Source organism: Phocoena sinus, chromosome 15, assembly GCF_008692025.1.
Source record: "Phocoena sinus isolate mPhoSin1 chromosome 15, mPhoSin1.pri, whole genome shotgun sequence".
Lineage (NCBI taxonomy): Eukaryota > Metazoa > Chordata > Mammalia > Artiodactyla > Phocoenidae > Phocoena > Phocoena sinus.
In genome coordinates this window covers 83680334-83696347 of record NC_045777.1, presented here as the reverse complement: position 1 = coordinate 83696347, position 16014 = coordinate 83680334, and the positions used below count along the sequence as shown (strand labels likewise).

General features: G+C 47.5%; 1 protein-coding gene across 4 annotated transcripts in view; it reads left to right on the top strand.

The window, feature by feature from the left end:
- The first annotated feature begins 4862 nt into the window (after window positions 1-4862).
- Window positions 4863-16014, top strand: part of DAGLB (diacylglycerol lipase beta) — a 36687-nt gene continuing 25535 nt past the window's right edge. Inside the window, exons 1-4 of one of the 4 annotated variants that reach the window (XM_032603947.1) lie at window positions 4863-5059; window positions 6471-6622; window positions 13510-13681; window positions 14833-15091. In XM_032603947.1, the coding sequence (XP_032459838.1) occupies window positions 4965-5059; window positions 6471-6622; window positions 13510-13681; window positions 14833-15091 (678 nt within the window). In that variant the 5' untranslated portion in view covers window positions 4863-4964. The remainder of the gene's footprint in view (window positions 5060-6470; window positions 6623-13509; window positions 13682-14832; window positions 15092-16014) is intronic. The other 3 variants (XR_004345631.1, XM_032603946.1, XM_032603948.1) reach the window with 3 other exon arrangements.

The window sequence follows — 16014 nt, the reverse complement described above, 5'->3', positions numbered from 1 at the left end:
AGAAATAAAGCAAAGTTAACAAATTTGCCCACTAAGTAACTCTGAAAAGCTGCTGGCTGTTGGCAGCTTACAGACACCAATCCGTTCCCTGTCCAGTTCAATCACAGGCATCCTAGTTTCCCAGGGAGTTCCCTGGTGGTCCAGTGGTTAGGACTCGGTGCCTCACTTGTGGTGGGTTCAATCCCTGGTTGGGGAACCAAGATCCTGAAAGCTGCTCAGCATGGCCAAAGAAAAGAAGAGGAGGAAGGTTTCCCGCTTTTTATAGTCGGGTCAAAGAGAGAAATGGCTGGAGAAAAAAAAGTTGCAGGTGGAAGGCCTTGCTAGGGAAGATCCAGCCCAGCCTTTCCAAAGATACCAATTGGTTGGACAGTTTCCTGGAAAGATCAAGCAAAGATTCCATTTCAGTAGAAATCGTAAGTGGTTTGTGGGAATGCTAGGTAAGGCACAAGCTTTGGGGTCAGACTTGTGTTGAGTCCTGGCTCCCCCACACTCTAGCTCTGACCTTGGATTTAACGTGAGCCTTGTTCCCGCTCAGTTACCAGCAGAGACTCCTGCCACAGGGTTTCTGCGAGGTGTAGATGAGCCCATGTCCTGAAGCTCACAACACAGAGCTTGGGGTACATCAAGTGCTCAGGACCTCAGGGGCCCTCTTTCCCCTCCCCTTCTTTGTGCTTAACTTGGGACAGCTGCCTTGAAAGCCGGCTGGAGCCAGTTCGGCCAGAGTTCCTTTGACCCGTTTGACAACTTTAGTAGTTTTGCCCTTGCTAGAGAGCTTGCATCTTCAGAAAGTGACTCCCAGGTACCTTGTAAAACCTGCTGTCAGTGAGGTCTGATGAGGGCTGATTGGATTGGGCTTCCATGTGGGTTTTTCTCCTGTGTGCTTCACCATGCAGTGGCTGAATGTAGAAACTCCAAGGAACCTGCACTCTGCCCAGTAACCACCGCTCCCTCCGCTGCCAACTGATCTGGTTTAGCCTTTGCAGTGTAGAGTCTTGTGCAGGAGCTGGGCAGGGCATTCTCTTCCAGTTCTGAAACAGTTCCCACGAACAACTTGTCCTTGCAATTTAAAAGCAAGTTGCAGCATAGTATAGCACTAGTCCTTTTAAACAATGACAAGGATACTTCTTTATACTACCAGAACATAATATTCCAGATTTCTGACCTAGGGTGACCTTGGGTACTTAAAAAGTGAGTCTTCAGGCAAACACTCTATACTGACCCTGTTACCAAAATGGAATGGAAATACAGAACCTATTTACTCATAAGTTTTCTAAGACAATAAATAGTTCTGTAATAGGAAAACTGGTGTGCCCTAAAACTAAGTGATGTGTTTACTTCAAGTTCTGAGAACTGAAGATCTCAGGACTTTAAAGAATGCTCAGAGAAACAACTATCCAACTGATGGAAAGATCACCTGGCTAAAAGCCCCCATCCCAACCCCCATCTGACACAGACAATAGAGCAAACATTAAATCCAAGGATATTAATCCTATTCAGAACATAGGGGTTTACTCAAAGAAAATCCAGCCCTAAAGGGAGAAATAGAGGAAGATGTGAATCAGTTTGAAACACAGAATAAAGATCAGTTTCTTCAAGTTAATATGAAGGTAAAATGAAATGCCAAGAAATCGCTGAAGAATACCTGCTGTTATTTGCAGATACATAGTGAAATTAACCTGAAAGAACAAGCAGGGAAGGATATCAAAGATCTCCCCCCCACCACCACCAAATTCAAGATGAAGCAAATATGGCAGGATGTTATCCCTTGTCAAATCGGATGGTGGGTCCTTAGGTATCAGACATCTCTGTATTTGAAAATTTTCATCATTTAGAAGTCATGATGGGTCATTCACTTTTTCAAGAGCTATGCTTTGACTTGGATATCTCATTTGGAAGTAACAAAAAATAGTTATTTTTTAACGTTGATTTTTAAAAACTTTTAAAATAGCTATTTTTAATAGAAAATTGAAAAAAAACTGTAAAATAAGGGGCTGTCTGTGCTTTGTATGACATACCCACATGATGGCACAATATATTGTTTTAAAATAGCTCCAATTCAGGACTCCCCTGGTGGCACAGTGGATAAGACTCCACGCTCCTGATGCAGGGGGCCTGGGTTCGATCCCTGGTCAGGGAACTAGATCCCACGTGCGTGCCGCAACTAAGAGTTTACATGCCACAACTAAGGAGCCCACGTGCCGCAACTAAGGAGCCTGCCTTCCGCAACTAAGACCTGGTGCAACCAAATAAAACAAATACTAAAAAATAAATAAATACAATAGCTCTAATTCAATCAATGGAATACTGTTAACGTGGAAATTGCAGAATATACCTGTAGTGATTAGAACTATACAAAATACAGGGAATTCCCTGGCGGCGCAGTGGTTAAGAATCCGCCTGCCAGTGCAGGGGATACGGGTTTGAGCCTTGGTCCAGGAAGATCCCACGTGCCACGGGGCAACGAAGCCCCTGTGCCACAACTACTGAGCCCGTGCTCTAGAGCCCACGAGCCACAACTAATGAGCCCGTGTGCCGCAACTACTGAAGGCGGTGCGCGTAGAGCCAGTGCTCTGCCACAAGAGAAGCCACTGCAATGAGAAGCCCATGCACCACAACGAAGAGTAGCCCCTGCTCGCCACAATTAGAGAAAGCTCGCACACAGCAACGAGGACCCAACACAGCCAAAAATAAATTAATTTAAAAAAATACATTTACCTTGAAAAAATTTGTTTACTCTTTTTTTAAATTAATTTATTTTGGGCTGGATTGAAGACCCCAATGGCTGAAGACGAGAGGAAGACAGCCCTGGAAATGGTCCAGGCAGCTGGGACAGATAGACACTGTGTGACATTTGTATTGCACGAGGAGGACCATATCCTGGGAAATTCTCTTCGTTACATGATCATGAAGAACCCGGAAGTGGAATTTTGTGGTTACACTACAACCCATCCTTCAGAGAGCAAAATTAATTTGCACATACAGACTCGAGGTGCCCTTCCAGCTGTTGAGCCCTTTCAGAGAGGCCTGACTGAGCTCATGAATAGACATCTGCCAACATGTGCTTGACATGTTTGAAGCCAGCATAAAGGAATATAAGGATCAAAAAGCCAGCAGAAATGAAGCCACATTCTAGTCCCTTATGCACTATGCAGGGAGGACTGACCTCTAGGATATTCTATTCATGTTCTTGCAAAACCCAGAAGTAAACATTTGTGGTTACAACATGACCTGTCCTCCAGAAAGGCTTCCTTCTAGCTCTTAACCCACTTCTGCTGTTGGAGTCCCCATAAGAAACTGTATTCTTCTAATAAATTCCCTCTTTTATTTAAACTGGAAAAAAAAAAAGAAGGCACAACATTCTAACTTCTGAATCACCCTTTTTCACCTTAATTGCTACTCTTCCTCCAGATCTCATTTTAATATCTTCTTCAGGGAAGTCTTCCCTGACCTCTCTGATTAAGTCACTTCTGGCCACACCAAGTGCCCAATAAATATTTATTTTATGAATGATTGAATGATTCTCTTTTTCTATAAAAATCTCATAACTTCCTTGTTTACAATTCCCTGTATCATTTTCACAACCGTCAATACAGTTTCATTATTATTATTATTATTACTTTTTTTAACATTATTATTTTTAACTCTGAAATTCTGCCCTTTAGAAGACCACTGAAGGTTCTTCAGACTTGGAAAATTTTGACATTTGATGTTTGTTTGTGCATTAATCAAGTATTTAATAAGTGCATTTAATGTGCTCTATTATGTGCATTGCAGTGAACAAGATGGACAAGGTTTCCAGGCTCAGGCAACTTAACACACTCAAGGTGGGAGGCGAGCGGTAACACACGTGATACAATGTCAGGGAGTGATTAAGAGCTGTGAAGGAAACTAAAGCTGGGCAAAGGAACGGGAACCGATGGGTGGGCTGTTTTAGATGAAGTGGCCAGGGAAGGCTCTTGAGGCAGTGACACTTGAGCTGAGGGCTGAATGAGTGAGAGAGTGACAGGGAAAGAAATACCTGCAGGAGGAGCGTCCCTGGCAAAGGACACAGGGACTTTGAAAACCTTGGGGGCGAGGATAAGCTTGATGTATTTCAGGGGGAAAAAGGTGGCAGGCAGTGGAGTGAAGGAGGGAGAAAGTAGTAACCCTAACCCGGGAAGGCAGATGATCACGCATTTACAGACTTATGCTGTGTAACTACCAAGGAAAAGCTTCTCTAGGGGTTTGGAGTGCAGCTTTGCAAGATCCTAAGCTGATGGGCCTGGTTTGACGGTTCAACAAGGTCACCCCAGCTGCTGTAGGGAGAATGCACCGTAGGTGGGGTGGCAGAGTGGGGGAGAGCAGTGGGGAGACCGGGTTAGGTACACGATGAAGGGGGCTCGGGCCAGGGTGGAGGCGAGTGGAGGGGCTGAGAAGTGGTCAGAACCTATGACCTGCTCGGGAGGAAGGAGGGCAGATCAGGCTATTCCCCACTCCCCAGCACAAAGCTGCCGTGTGGCTTCAGGCCCTGAACCAGGGAATGGTCCTAAAGAGGCACTCCTGACCCCAGGATCGGTCGGGGCTGGGGGCAACTTCGTTATAGGCTTGCAGCCCCACAGACCTGGGTATGAACTCCAGATCCGCCACTGACTGCTGGGTGTCTCTGGGCTAGCTAACCCTTCGGGTCAGGAAGACTCCTTATCTACAAAATTCACACCTGCGAAGACCCTACGAGGCCCACCTGCGTCTTCCGGGTCAGCTCATCTGCGCAGGCGCAGAGGCCCAGCGGCCGCTGCGTGGGGCTCAGTGCGCGTGCGCCGGTCTCGGCCTCTCGCTCTTTCTCCCCCCCACTTCCCCCCCGCACCCGCCCCAGCGTGCGCCTGCGCGGAGTCGCGGTTCGGCGGTGGAGATCGGAAGGCTCGGGGCTCCGAGTGGCAGCGCGCTCGCGGCGAGCCGGCCCGAGCCCGGGCGGCGGGTTCTTCGCCATGCCGGGGATGGTGCTGTTCGGCCGGCGCTGGGCCATCGCCAGCGACGACTTGGTCTTCCCGGGGGTCTTCGAGCTGTTCGTGCGAGTGCTGTGGTGAGGGCGGGCTCTGCGGGCAGCGGGCGGCCGGGACGGAGGAGGGAGCGGGGCCGAGGCGGTCGAGGGCAGGAACGGTGTCGCCTGCCCTGCGTTCTTGTACCTGGTCCTCTCCACCGCCCGAGGAGGTGGGTGCCGCTGCTCTCCCCATTTCCAGACGGCATACGGCGGCCCAGAGCGGGGGCGCCGTGCCCGGCGTCATGGGGTGGGCCCGCCGGCGGGACGTCGGCGCTGCAGGGCACGGGCACTCCTCCGGGGCGTCGAGACCCGGGCCTGGGAGCCGCCGGGGCTGCGCTGCCGCCCAAAGCCGTGGCCTCGGGACCTCCTGCCTCGAGCCGGGAACAGCCATCAGCATCACTCCAGCGTTCTGCATGGAAACGCACTGCATCTTGTCTGCCAAACGCAGGAATGGCAACAATACCGTTCGTGCCGTTCCTGAGCCGGTTGTGGCTGAATCCCTCGACGAGCACACAGGACTGGCATTTTCTCTCTAGTCTTTCAAAATGTGGAATCCGTGGGAAGTGGAATTGGGTGCCTGAAAGTCAGTCCCGGAGGGTCTGAGCGAAGAGTAATATCATCGTTATTAAAAAGTAGATTCTTAAGGGGAGAGGAATTTAAAAACATGAAATTATGAGCTGCTTTTAGTTGTTTCATAGTTTTTAGGGCCAGTCTTTCTGAGATCATTTCCCGTTATTATTTCTAGACAAGGATGTAATATCACAAAACTGACAAAAGCGTAAAAAGTTATCTAGTCCAGTTCCTCTTCTGGCCTTGAATCTCTAATACCGCGTTCTTGCGAAATGGTTCCCTGCCGGATTCTGAAATAACTCTAGTGAAGAACACTATCCCGTGGCATTGTTTGGTGCTGCCTTTCATTGTTCTGTCCCGAATTACAAAATATACTTATGAGTCTGCAATCCTTGTCCTTTCAAGTTGATCAGTGTTCACCACAGAACATCTTTCCATAGCTTGCTTCCCATCCCCTTGTTTTTGTACTACACCCAGCAGATTACGATGTGCGTTTGTCAGTTTCTTGTTAATCCACAGAAGTAAAAATTCTCTTGCTGATGACTGAACAAGTGTATACTTTGTTTACCAGGTGCATATCTTGGAGTCAGGATGGGGCAGCTTTCCAGCAGTTCACATTATATCTGCTTGCTTATGGCTTTAAATGAATTACAACAGGCACAGAATAAAAACGATGTAAGCATAGAAAGTATAAAACTCATTAAAAATAAAAAAAAAAGCCATGCTCTTTAATTGACTTAGTAAATATTTTATTGAGGAAGATTCAGTTCCAAAGTGAACCTCGCCTTGTTTTGGAAAGTATTAACTCCATTTACTTCCTTCCATGGTGTTTTTCAAAGCGGCTCCTTGGATTCCATTTCTGACGCTACCTGTGTCTCGGCAGGTGGATCGGCATCCTGACGCTGTATCTCATGCACAGAGGGAAGCTGGACTGTCCTGGTGGCGTCCTGCTCAGCAGTTACCTGATCGTGCTCATCATTCTGCTGGCAGTTATCATATGCACCGTGTCAGCCATCGTGTGTGTCAGCATGAAAGGTAAACACCAGTCTCTTCTGTTTGACACCGCTTCTTCCTCTTCTTCTTGTTTTGGCTGCGCAGCCTTGCGGGATCTTAGTTCCCAGACCAGGGATGGAACCCGGGCCCCCTGCAGTGGGGGAGTCCTAACCACTGGACCACCAGGGAATTCCCAACACCTCTTCTTTTTTAATCGCCTTTTTGAGATACACTTCACATACCATACAATTCATCCATTTAAGTGTACAATTCCGTGATTTTTCGTATATTCAGAGAGTCGTGCAACCCTCCCCGCTATCAATTTCAGAACATTTCATCACCCCAAAAAGGATTTCCTGTGCCCACTAGCAATTACTCCTCATTTCTCCCCAACTCCCTCAGCCCTAGGCATCCGCTACTCTACTTCCGGTCTGTAGATTTGCCTGTTCTGGACATCATATAGGTGGACTCATCCACGATGTGGCCTTTCGGTCTGGCTTCTTAAACTTGGGATAACGTTTTCAAGGTTCATCCGTGTTAGAGCATGCGTCAGCACTTCATTCCTTTTTATGGCTGATTAATATTGCACTGAACGTGTATACCACAGTTTACTTATCCATTTGTCAGCTGGTGGACATTGGGGTTGTTTCCACTTTTTGGCTGTTACAGATAATGCTGCTTTCAGCTTTCGCGTACATGTTTTATATACCCTTATGTTTTTTTTTCTCTTGGATATGTACCTAGGGGTGGTAGTGCTAGGTCACATGGTAAATCTGTTTAACTTCCTGAGGAACAGCCAGACTGTTTTCCAAGCAGTTGCACCATTTTTCTTTCCCACCAGCACTTTATAAGGGTTCCAGTTTCTCCACATCTTCACCAATACTCATTATCTGACTTTTTGATCGTAGCCATCCTGGTAGACATGAAATGCTATCTCATTGTGTTGTTTTTGTTTTTTTTTTTTTTTTTTTTTTTTTGCGGTACGCGGGCCTCTCACTGTTGTGGCCTCTCCCGTTGCGGAGCACAGGCTCCGGACGCGCAGGCTCAGCGGCCATGGCCCGCGGGCCCAGCCGCTCCGCGGCATGTGGGATCTTCCCGGACCGGGGCACGAACCCGTGTCCCCTGCATCGGCAGGGGGACCATCAACCACTGCGCCACCAGGGAAGCCCTCATTGTGGTTTTGATTTTCGTTTTCTTGATGACAAATGATATTGAGCATCTTTTCATATGCTCAGTGGCCATTTTTATATTATTTTTAAAGAAATGTCTGTTAAGATTCTTTGCCCAATTTTAAATTGGGTTCTTTGTCCTGTATTAATGAGTTGTAAGAGTTATATCTCTTCTTGATAGTTTTTTTCTATATGTTACCATTTTCTGCAGACAGTCGTTTAGCTGAGAATGTCTGAAAACGCTGGAAACCATCGCTGTCGATGACTGTGGTTTGTAGGATGAGCTGAGCACTCTTGTGGCTGATAAAGAAATGCATCAGTAAATGAAAACTCATCCGTCAAGGGCAGGGCTGCGTGGCATGCTACCATCCAACGCGTTCTATCACTGCTTGAATCGGGATGTAGGAGGGAGGCTTACAGATTGTAGATGATGATGATAAAGCTGGGAGGGAGTAACTAGCTGATACCCTGGGTGATGGAATCAAGATCTTGATAGGGTGGAACGATAGACTGAAACTTAATAGATGGTAGTTCGTGGGGAGAAATACAGAGAGAAATGTCAGTGGCAGAGTGTTTCACGAGAAAAAGCCCTTAGGGTTCGGATGACCAAGAAGCATGGCGCATGCCCACGCACTGCAGTAACGTAGGAAAGAGAGCGCTGAGTATTTTAGTTTACCTCTGAAAACGTGAATGCGTGGGGTCTGGATCAAAGACGGTCCCAGTTCTTTGGTCTCTGTCGGACCCCAAGTCTGGATGGTCACTGGTACTGATGCTGAAGGAAAGGAAGGAGCTGAAACGTGTACGATGAGGATTTGGCACTCTGAGGTCCGTGCTGAGCTCAGATTTTCTGAAAGATGGTGTTGTTTCAGGTACAGGGTATCTAATTTAGTTTCCCTGTCTGTCCACAGCACATTCTGTTTAGCACACCAGTTTACAACTGTAATAGTGGGTTAAGTACAAAGGCTTTTTCTCCTGAAATGCTTTTCGTCGGATATTTTGGGTGGTGTCAGGGCACAGTCACACCCCTGCGGTGGATGGATGGCCGCATGCCTCAGGCTTCTCCTCGCAGGCACCGGCCACACGTCAGAGTTCGGCAAACCTCTGTCGGTTGTGTGGGGTGTTCTGGGTGGGTTACTTACGCAGCAGCCTCCTCCAGACAGGACCTCCCCCCAACCCTCACAGAAAACCGGCCCTGTGCCCGGTGCAGGACGGGTGGTTGGTTCAGGACTGGACACGTGCCCTGATTCGTGCCAGTGAAATTCAGGAGTTTCCTGGGAAGTTCCAGGGAAGTCCTTCCCTGCTCCTCTGGGAAAAGATCCGGAAGGAGCATATGGTTTTCCTTCTGGATGGCGCTGTGCACGAGTGAGCTGCTGAGTTCCTGCTGACTCTCCTCCACTCACAGCCCAGGAGGAGCTGAATACAGAGGACGAGCAGGGCTGAGAAGCAGAGGACGCCCTGGTGCCAGTCCTGGCCCTGCACTTCCAGCCGCTTGAGTCAAGACAGGTCCTGCTTGTTCTTATTTTTTTTAATTTATTTATTTTATTCACTTATTTTTGGCTGTGTTGGGTCTTCATTGCCGTATGCGGGCTTTCTCTAGTTGTGGCGAGCGGGGGCTACTCTTGGCTTCTCATTGCGGTGGCTTCTCGTTGCGGAGCACAGGCTCTAGACACATGGGCTTCAGTAGTTGTGGCACGTGGGCTCAGTAGTTGTGACTTGTGGGCTCTGGAGCGCAGGCTCAGTAGTTTGTGGCGCACGGGCTTAGTTGCTCCGCAGCATGTGGGATCTTCCTGGACCAGAGCTCGAAACCCGTGTCCCCTGCATTGGCAGGCGGATTCTTAACCTACTGCACCACCAGGGGAAGCACCCTGTTTGTTTTTAAACACAGTTTGAGTTTCTGATACTTGTAGCTAAAGATACCACAACTGAACTGAAGACGGTACTTTATAAAAACATGTTAGTTTAATTGCCAATTTGTTACAAATCAATAACATCGTATGCTTTATTTTAAATATTATGTAAATTTCAGTGAAGAATACCATAAAGTTAAAAAAAAAGACAGATGATGGTTAGGGTCAAATAAGAAGAGGAATAACCATCCAGCCGACAGTAGATGATGACTGAAGATTATCAGTGAAGTAATACATTTGGATGAAGTCAGAATTTCTCTTAACAACCTAGGGGTATAATTTCAAAGCAGTACTGGGGATACAGCTCATTACCTTAGTAGAAGCCATAAGGTTGTTTTCATTTTCTTCTGATGGAAATTAACCTCTACTACTAAAATAAATAATAGAATCTATAATAAATGTCAGAATTGGCATATTGGTGGATTTAATCCACATTTTAGCGGTAATTGATCATTGCTTAACGGTGTCACATTTGTGTATCAGTTCAGGTTTGAAATGAAACTGCTGTTACAACCAGCCTTTGCTGTAGCGTGCATACCACTGAACCTGTTTGAAATAAAGTTTTTCTCTTACTTTTTCAAAGAAAAAAAAAGACAAATGGGAAAAAATATTGTAATAGATGAGACGTAGAGCCAATCTCCTTAATATAGAAGGGCTCCACGATAAATAAGAAAAAGACCAATAGCGCAAAAATGGGTAAATATGGTGAACAATAAAATAAGTAAAAGAGATTTTTACATATATAAAAAAACATTCAGCCTCAATCATAGTAAGGAAAATTCATCAAGATGATACACTGGGTTGGTGAATCTGTGCAGCTGTGAGACTGTTGCTTCTGGGTCTTTCCTGGAGCAGGGAACGCCTTCCCCAGAACCTCCCTTCTGCTCAGGCAGCTCATTTTGTTGGTGGGCATGTAGATTTGTTGAATCTCTTGGAAGCCTAATTGGGCTGTGTGTGTTGTGTACATGTGGGTATCAGTCGGTTTCTTCCCTGTGTATTTGCACGTGTGCAAAATACTTGAAGTTTGCCACCGTGTTGCTCGTAGGCATGGAAGATTGGAAGAAACTCGGTGCCTGTCAATAGGCCGCCGGTGTAAGTGTCACTCGTTCGTATGATGGTCTCCTGCGTACCTGTTAAAAAGAATGTGAAATGCTTTGTGAATGGACAAGGAGTGAGTTCCAATATGCTAAGGTACGGGACACTGTATGTAGTTTGTTTCTTTCTTGTAAAGGGATAAACTTACCTGTTTGGTTTATGTGTGGACTCTCTGGGGTGGGTACACGAGTGACTAGTTTACCTTGAGGGAAGGTGACCGAGGGCTGGGATTCAGTGGTGGGAGGGAGGCTTAACATTTACTTTATACCCACTTGAGCGCTTTGAACTTTTCGCCCTTTACCTGCATTGCCTGCACAGAATCAGAGTCTTTTACAAGTCATAAACTTCAGGTGTATCTTTGAATAACCGTGAACCCCTTGGTAAACCTTATTACTGATACATGGATAACTCCCGTCACCCCTTCTGTTTCGTAAGTCATCTCAATAGTTAATCTGTCATTTGAACGGAAAGGCCCTGTTTCTGAAGCTTTTGGTTGATAACACCTCTAAATGAAACAGCGCACATTGTAAGGGAGCATTTGGAACAAAGAGAATTCAGTCATCTTTATCCAGAAAACCGACGCTTGTGTAGTTACCTCTTTCTTGGTCTTCACTGTAGAATCTTGATATCGTGGTAGTTTCTAGTTTTGATTTGAGAACCTCCCTGATGAAATCCTACTGTTTTGACCATGTGGGAGGTTTAATTAGGGAAGATCCACGCTCGCGACTATGGTGTTTTGAGAGAACGTCCTCAACTTCCAAGGTCTGCCCTTCGCTGTGTTTGGTTTGTATTCTGGGACATCTTGCATTGCCTTGGCGTTTGTGTCTCAAGAGCTCCTCTCGTTCCGGAGGAAATCACTGCAGTGGCTAGAGGTGTCAAGTCCCGAGATTCTGTGACACAGGCCTTCCTTGTGTGGCTCTCATGTCATTGGCTCAGCCATGTGAAGGGCAACGGGGTTCCTTCCTGAGACGGCGTCAGGGATATTACGATCGGGGCCGTAGCCACGCTCGTTCATTCTGGGGCGCCAGCCTTGTGGTGCTCGCTGCAGCGCCAGTTCCACACCGGCAGCTCTTTACGTCGAGGGGAAAATAAAGGTCTGAGTAAAATAAAAATGCTTTTCTAGGCAAAGCGTAAACATAAAAAGGCTTTTTCAGTCTCTCACGTCTTCTCTGGACCCTTCACCAGAGCTCCGTCTCCTGCTTCCTTACCTCTGAGTTTGCTTCATCCGGGCAGTGTCCCGGGCTGGAGCCTCCCTGCTCCAGCAGCCTCTTCTTTGGAATCCTAGCCCTCCAGGAGGTAGGATGTGGGCAGGTGCTGTTTCTTGTTTCTTTCTGCTGGTTGACTATTGCTATATAATAATACACTCCAGATACACGACTGATTTTTACATACCTGCACTATTTGTCCCTCAGGGAGAGAGAGGGCGTGCTGTTTCAGTTATCTTAGAACATTGTGTCTTTGTGCCAAAAACAAGGCCGGATAGTGTCTAATGTTTTAAAATACGACTCTGAGTAATTCATTCTAATGGAAGGTAGCTTTTGGAATTTAAAAGCTATTTCCTTATCCAGTTATTTTTTAGATCTTAGATTCTTTTTCAGTCACTGTTTTTGTTTTAATCATGGGGCATTTTTATGTTGCTTAAATTGGTGTTTATCACAACTTTTTCCCAAAGGGAGAGAGTTGATTTACACCAAGAATTAAAGTACACAGGCCTCTAATGATACTTGGATTTGTTTTACAAACAGTTTTATTTATTTATTTATTTATTTTTATAAATTTATTTGTTTCTTTTTGTTTTTGACTGCGTTGTGTCTTCGTGGCTGCACGCGGACTTTCTCTAGTTGCGGCAAGTGGGGGTTACTCTTCATTGCGGTGCTCAGGCTTCTCATTGTCGTGGCTTCTCTTGTTGCAGAGCACGGGCTCTAGGTGCTCGGGCTTCGGTAGTTGTGGCTCGTGGGCTCAGTAGTTGTGGCGCACGGGCTTAGTTGCTCCGCAGCATGTGGGATCTTCCCGGGCCAGGGCTCAAACCCGTGTGCCCTGTATTGGCAGGTGGATTCTTAACCACTGCGCCACTAGGGAAGCCCCAAACTCAGTTTTAAATGTTGTGTCTAAGTGGTGGGCTTCTGCAAGTGGTCTCACACATCAGAATTGTTCGCTTCCCAAAAGTGAGGACCACAGATCATTGGTGAGGCAGAGAGCCTGCAGCATGCGAATCTGGGTTATGTTTTAGAAAGTGGTTACTAAGCCCTCTGAGCCTCAGCTTCCTCATTTGTAAAATGGGATGATGACTGTGTCACAGTCATTGGGAGGATTAAAGAATAACGGGCCCATGCTGTTTCAGGTGGTGCCTGGATTTTCCTGGCTGTGAGAACCCGGGTGACTGTACACCTCTGTTTGCTGGTGACAGTTCTGTTTTATGTTGGTTGTCCCAGCATTATTAATAGAGCCTCCCTTTGCTCTCAAAAGTATCCCAATTTGGACAGTGATTTTATTGTCACTCTAGTTAGAACCCAGAAGTGTTTTTAAACGCTGGTAAGTCTAAGAAATGAATCTGAGGCTTTTTGTCATGTTTCCCATCCCTCACTTTGTCTCTTGCTCTCAAACTTCGGCATTGTTGCCCAAGTACAGGCAGAAAAGTCAGGTGGTGGGTGAGCCTATGGGACACATATGTGTGCTGTGATAGCTGTTTATTTGTGGAAGGGCAACTATTCATCTCTGAAGGGGCAAGTGACCAGTTTGAACATTTTCTGTGTTTCAGGGACCATTTGTAATCCTGGACCACGGAAATCCATGTCTAAGCTGCTCTACGTGCGCCTGGCACTCTTTCTGCCAGAGATGGTCTGGGCGTCCCTGGGGGCCGCCTGGATAGAGGACGGTGTTCAGTGTGACAGGACGGTGGGGAATGGCATCATTGCGACTGTCGCGGTCAGGTGAGGTCTCCAGTCTTCTGCAATTTCTTGTCCAAAATGTACTCAAGATGGAGGTAATCAAATACCTTGTGAATAACTGAGGTGGCCCAGTGTCATGCAGGCTTCCTAATATAGTCAGAAAGGGATCTTTTTTTTTTTTTTTTTTTTGTGGTACGTGGGCCTCTCACTGTTGTGGCCTCTCCTGTTGCGGAGCACAGGCTCCAGATGCGCGGGCCCAGCCGCTCCGCGGCATGTGGGATCCTCCCGGACTGGGGCACGAACCCACGTCCCCTGCATCGGCAGGCGGACTCTCACCCACTGCGCCACCAGGGAAGCCCAGAAAGGGATCTTTCTGAGTAAATCATAAAAATGCAGAGGCACTTGTTCATACACGAGGAATAGTTCATCTCCCATTATGCATTTATTGATGTAGTTTCCTTTCTTACCGGTTCTCATTTTTCTGCATTCCCTCCCTTCCCTTACAAGAAGGAAGAGACCTGAAGACCAAAATAGGGCAAAAACTAAAAGTAGGACCTGAAGAAATATGTAGTCTCTGGAACTGCTGCAGGAAATAATCCGCTAGAATAAGGTTTATGCCCTTTCCAGACTAAAAATCTTACAGATGATCTAGTCACATCCCCTCATGCTGTAAATAAGGGGATGGAGACTCCTGCTGCCCTGCTGAGCCTCTCGGGAGAGGCCGTGGCGGCCCTTCCTGGGCCACCTTCCAGGAGCACGCGTGCTCATGGGCCCAGGGCGCCTTGCGCATGGTGGACAGCCTAGAAGTATTGAAACATATGAATGAAAGACCTGTGAGGGTATCCCGTGGCACAGGAAGCCTCCTTTGGTTTTACTGAGGGGAACCCCGAGACCCTGGGGAGTAGGCCTAGGTCAAGGTCAGGGACTTCCAGGCCCAGGCCGAGGCTCTGCCCACCAGACACTTCCCCCTTTCCTTTTGTGGCTTTTGGGGCTCTGATCTTTGTCGGGCCTGGGTTGGCCACGGGCTCATAAGGAACTTTCTAGAAGAAACAAGTTGCCCGCCTCCGCCAGGTTCTGGGAGACCCCCGTCTTCCTTAGTAACAAGAGCCTCAAGTTGTATAGATGCAGAGAGTGACCCCATGGGTCCCTTCAGGGCTGCAGCCCCCAAGCCTTTTCCTCTCTCTGTGTCGCAGCTGGATCATCATCGCCTCCACCGTGGTCACCATTGTCATCGTCTTTGACCCGCTGGGGGGGAAGATGGCTCCGTATCCCCCTGCGGGTCCCCATCACCTGGATAGTCATGAGTCCAGCCAGTTACTTAATGGCCTCAAGACGGCAGCTACAAGCGTGTGGGAAACGAGAATCAAGTTCCTGTGCTGCTGCGTTGGCAAAGACGACCGTACTCGAGTTGCTTTTTCGAGTACGGCAGAGCTTTTCTCAACCTACTTTTCAGTAAGCCGACGGGGTCTGCTCTGGTCTCTTTCTTCTATCTAAGTAAACACTTCTTTTGAGAAGATGAGTTCTCCGCATTTTGAACCCTGTTGTCTCCCTGTTGACATAAAACACCTCCTGAGAGTGAGTCCCCTGTGGGTGCGGCGGGTGGAGGTGTGCCCTGGGGTGAGCGCCCGAGAGCTCCAGGGAGCAGGGACCCAGGGCCCTGTGCTCACAGACCCTACGCCCTCCCTGGTCGGCGCATCCTTGCGTTGACGCCCATCTGTTACACAGTTAAGATTTTGAATTAGTTCTCAAGGAACTAAGTAGTGGAACCTGTACATTTTGAGAATCCTTTGCCAGTCGTTTCCTACATTCTTTGTCCAGCTGGTTCTCAGCAGATGCCAGGTCCCGGCAGTGTCGTGCCTCCGAGGTAGTATCGGACCCTGGTTTCTTACAACTTTATGGCATGATGGAAATGATAGATGATTCTCTTTTTAAAGACAGTTGCAATGCAGAAGGGTGTCATGGTTCTAGAGCCGTTTCTTCAGTGATTTGGAGACATTTGTTTTTCTTTCACATCCAATTTCTCTTATAATGATCTCTGATAAACTCCTCTTATGTTCAGTACTGCAGCCAAGTGAGAGAGAGGAGTTCTCTTGACGTTGTGCCCGCCCGCCAGTCTTTTTCTCACCTCTCTGTGGTGTCCAGGCCTGCCCTGTTCGAGGCTGGCTCCGTAACCAGCAGCCCCCACATAGGGATGAGAGAAGTGTGTCCCCCTAAATAATTTCAAAGGAGCACTTCAGCCCGGTCTTAAGATTGTCGAAAGAAGGAGGAAGAGAACCTGGCTACTCTTAGAGGACGTCTTAACCTGCATCGTGGGCAGAACCGATGGCTCAAGTGGCCGCGTGGCCAGTGCCTGGTTTCTCGTGGACTCCCGTCTG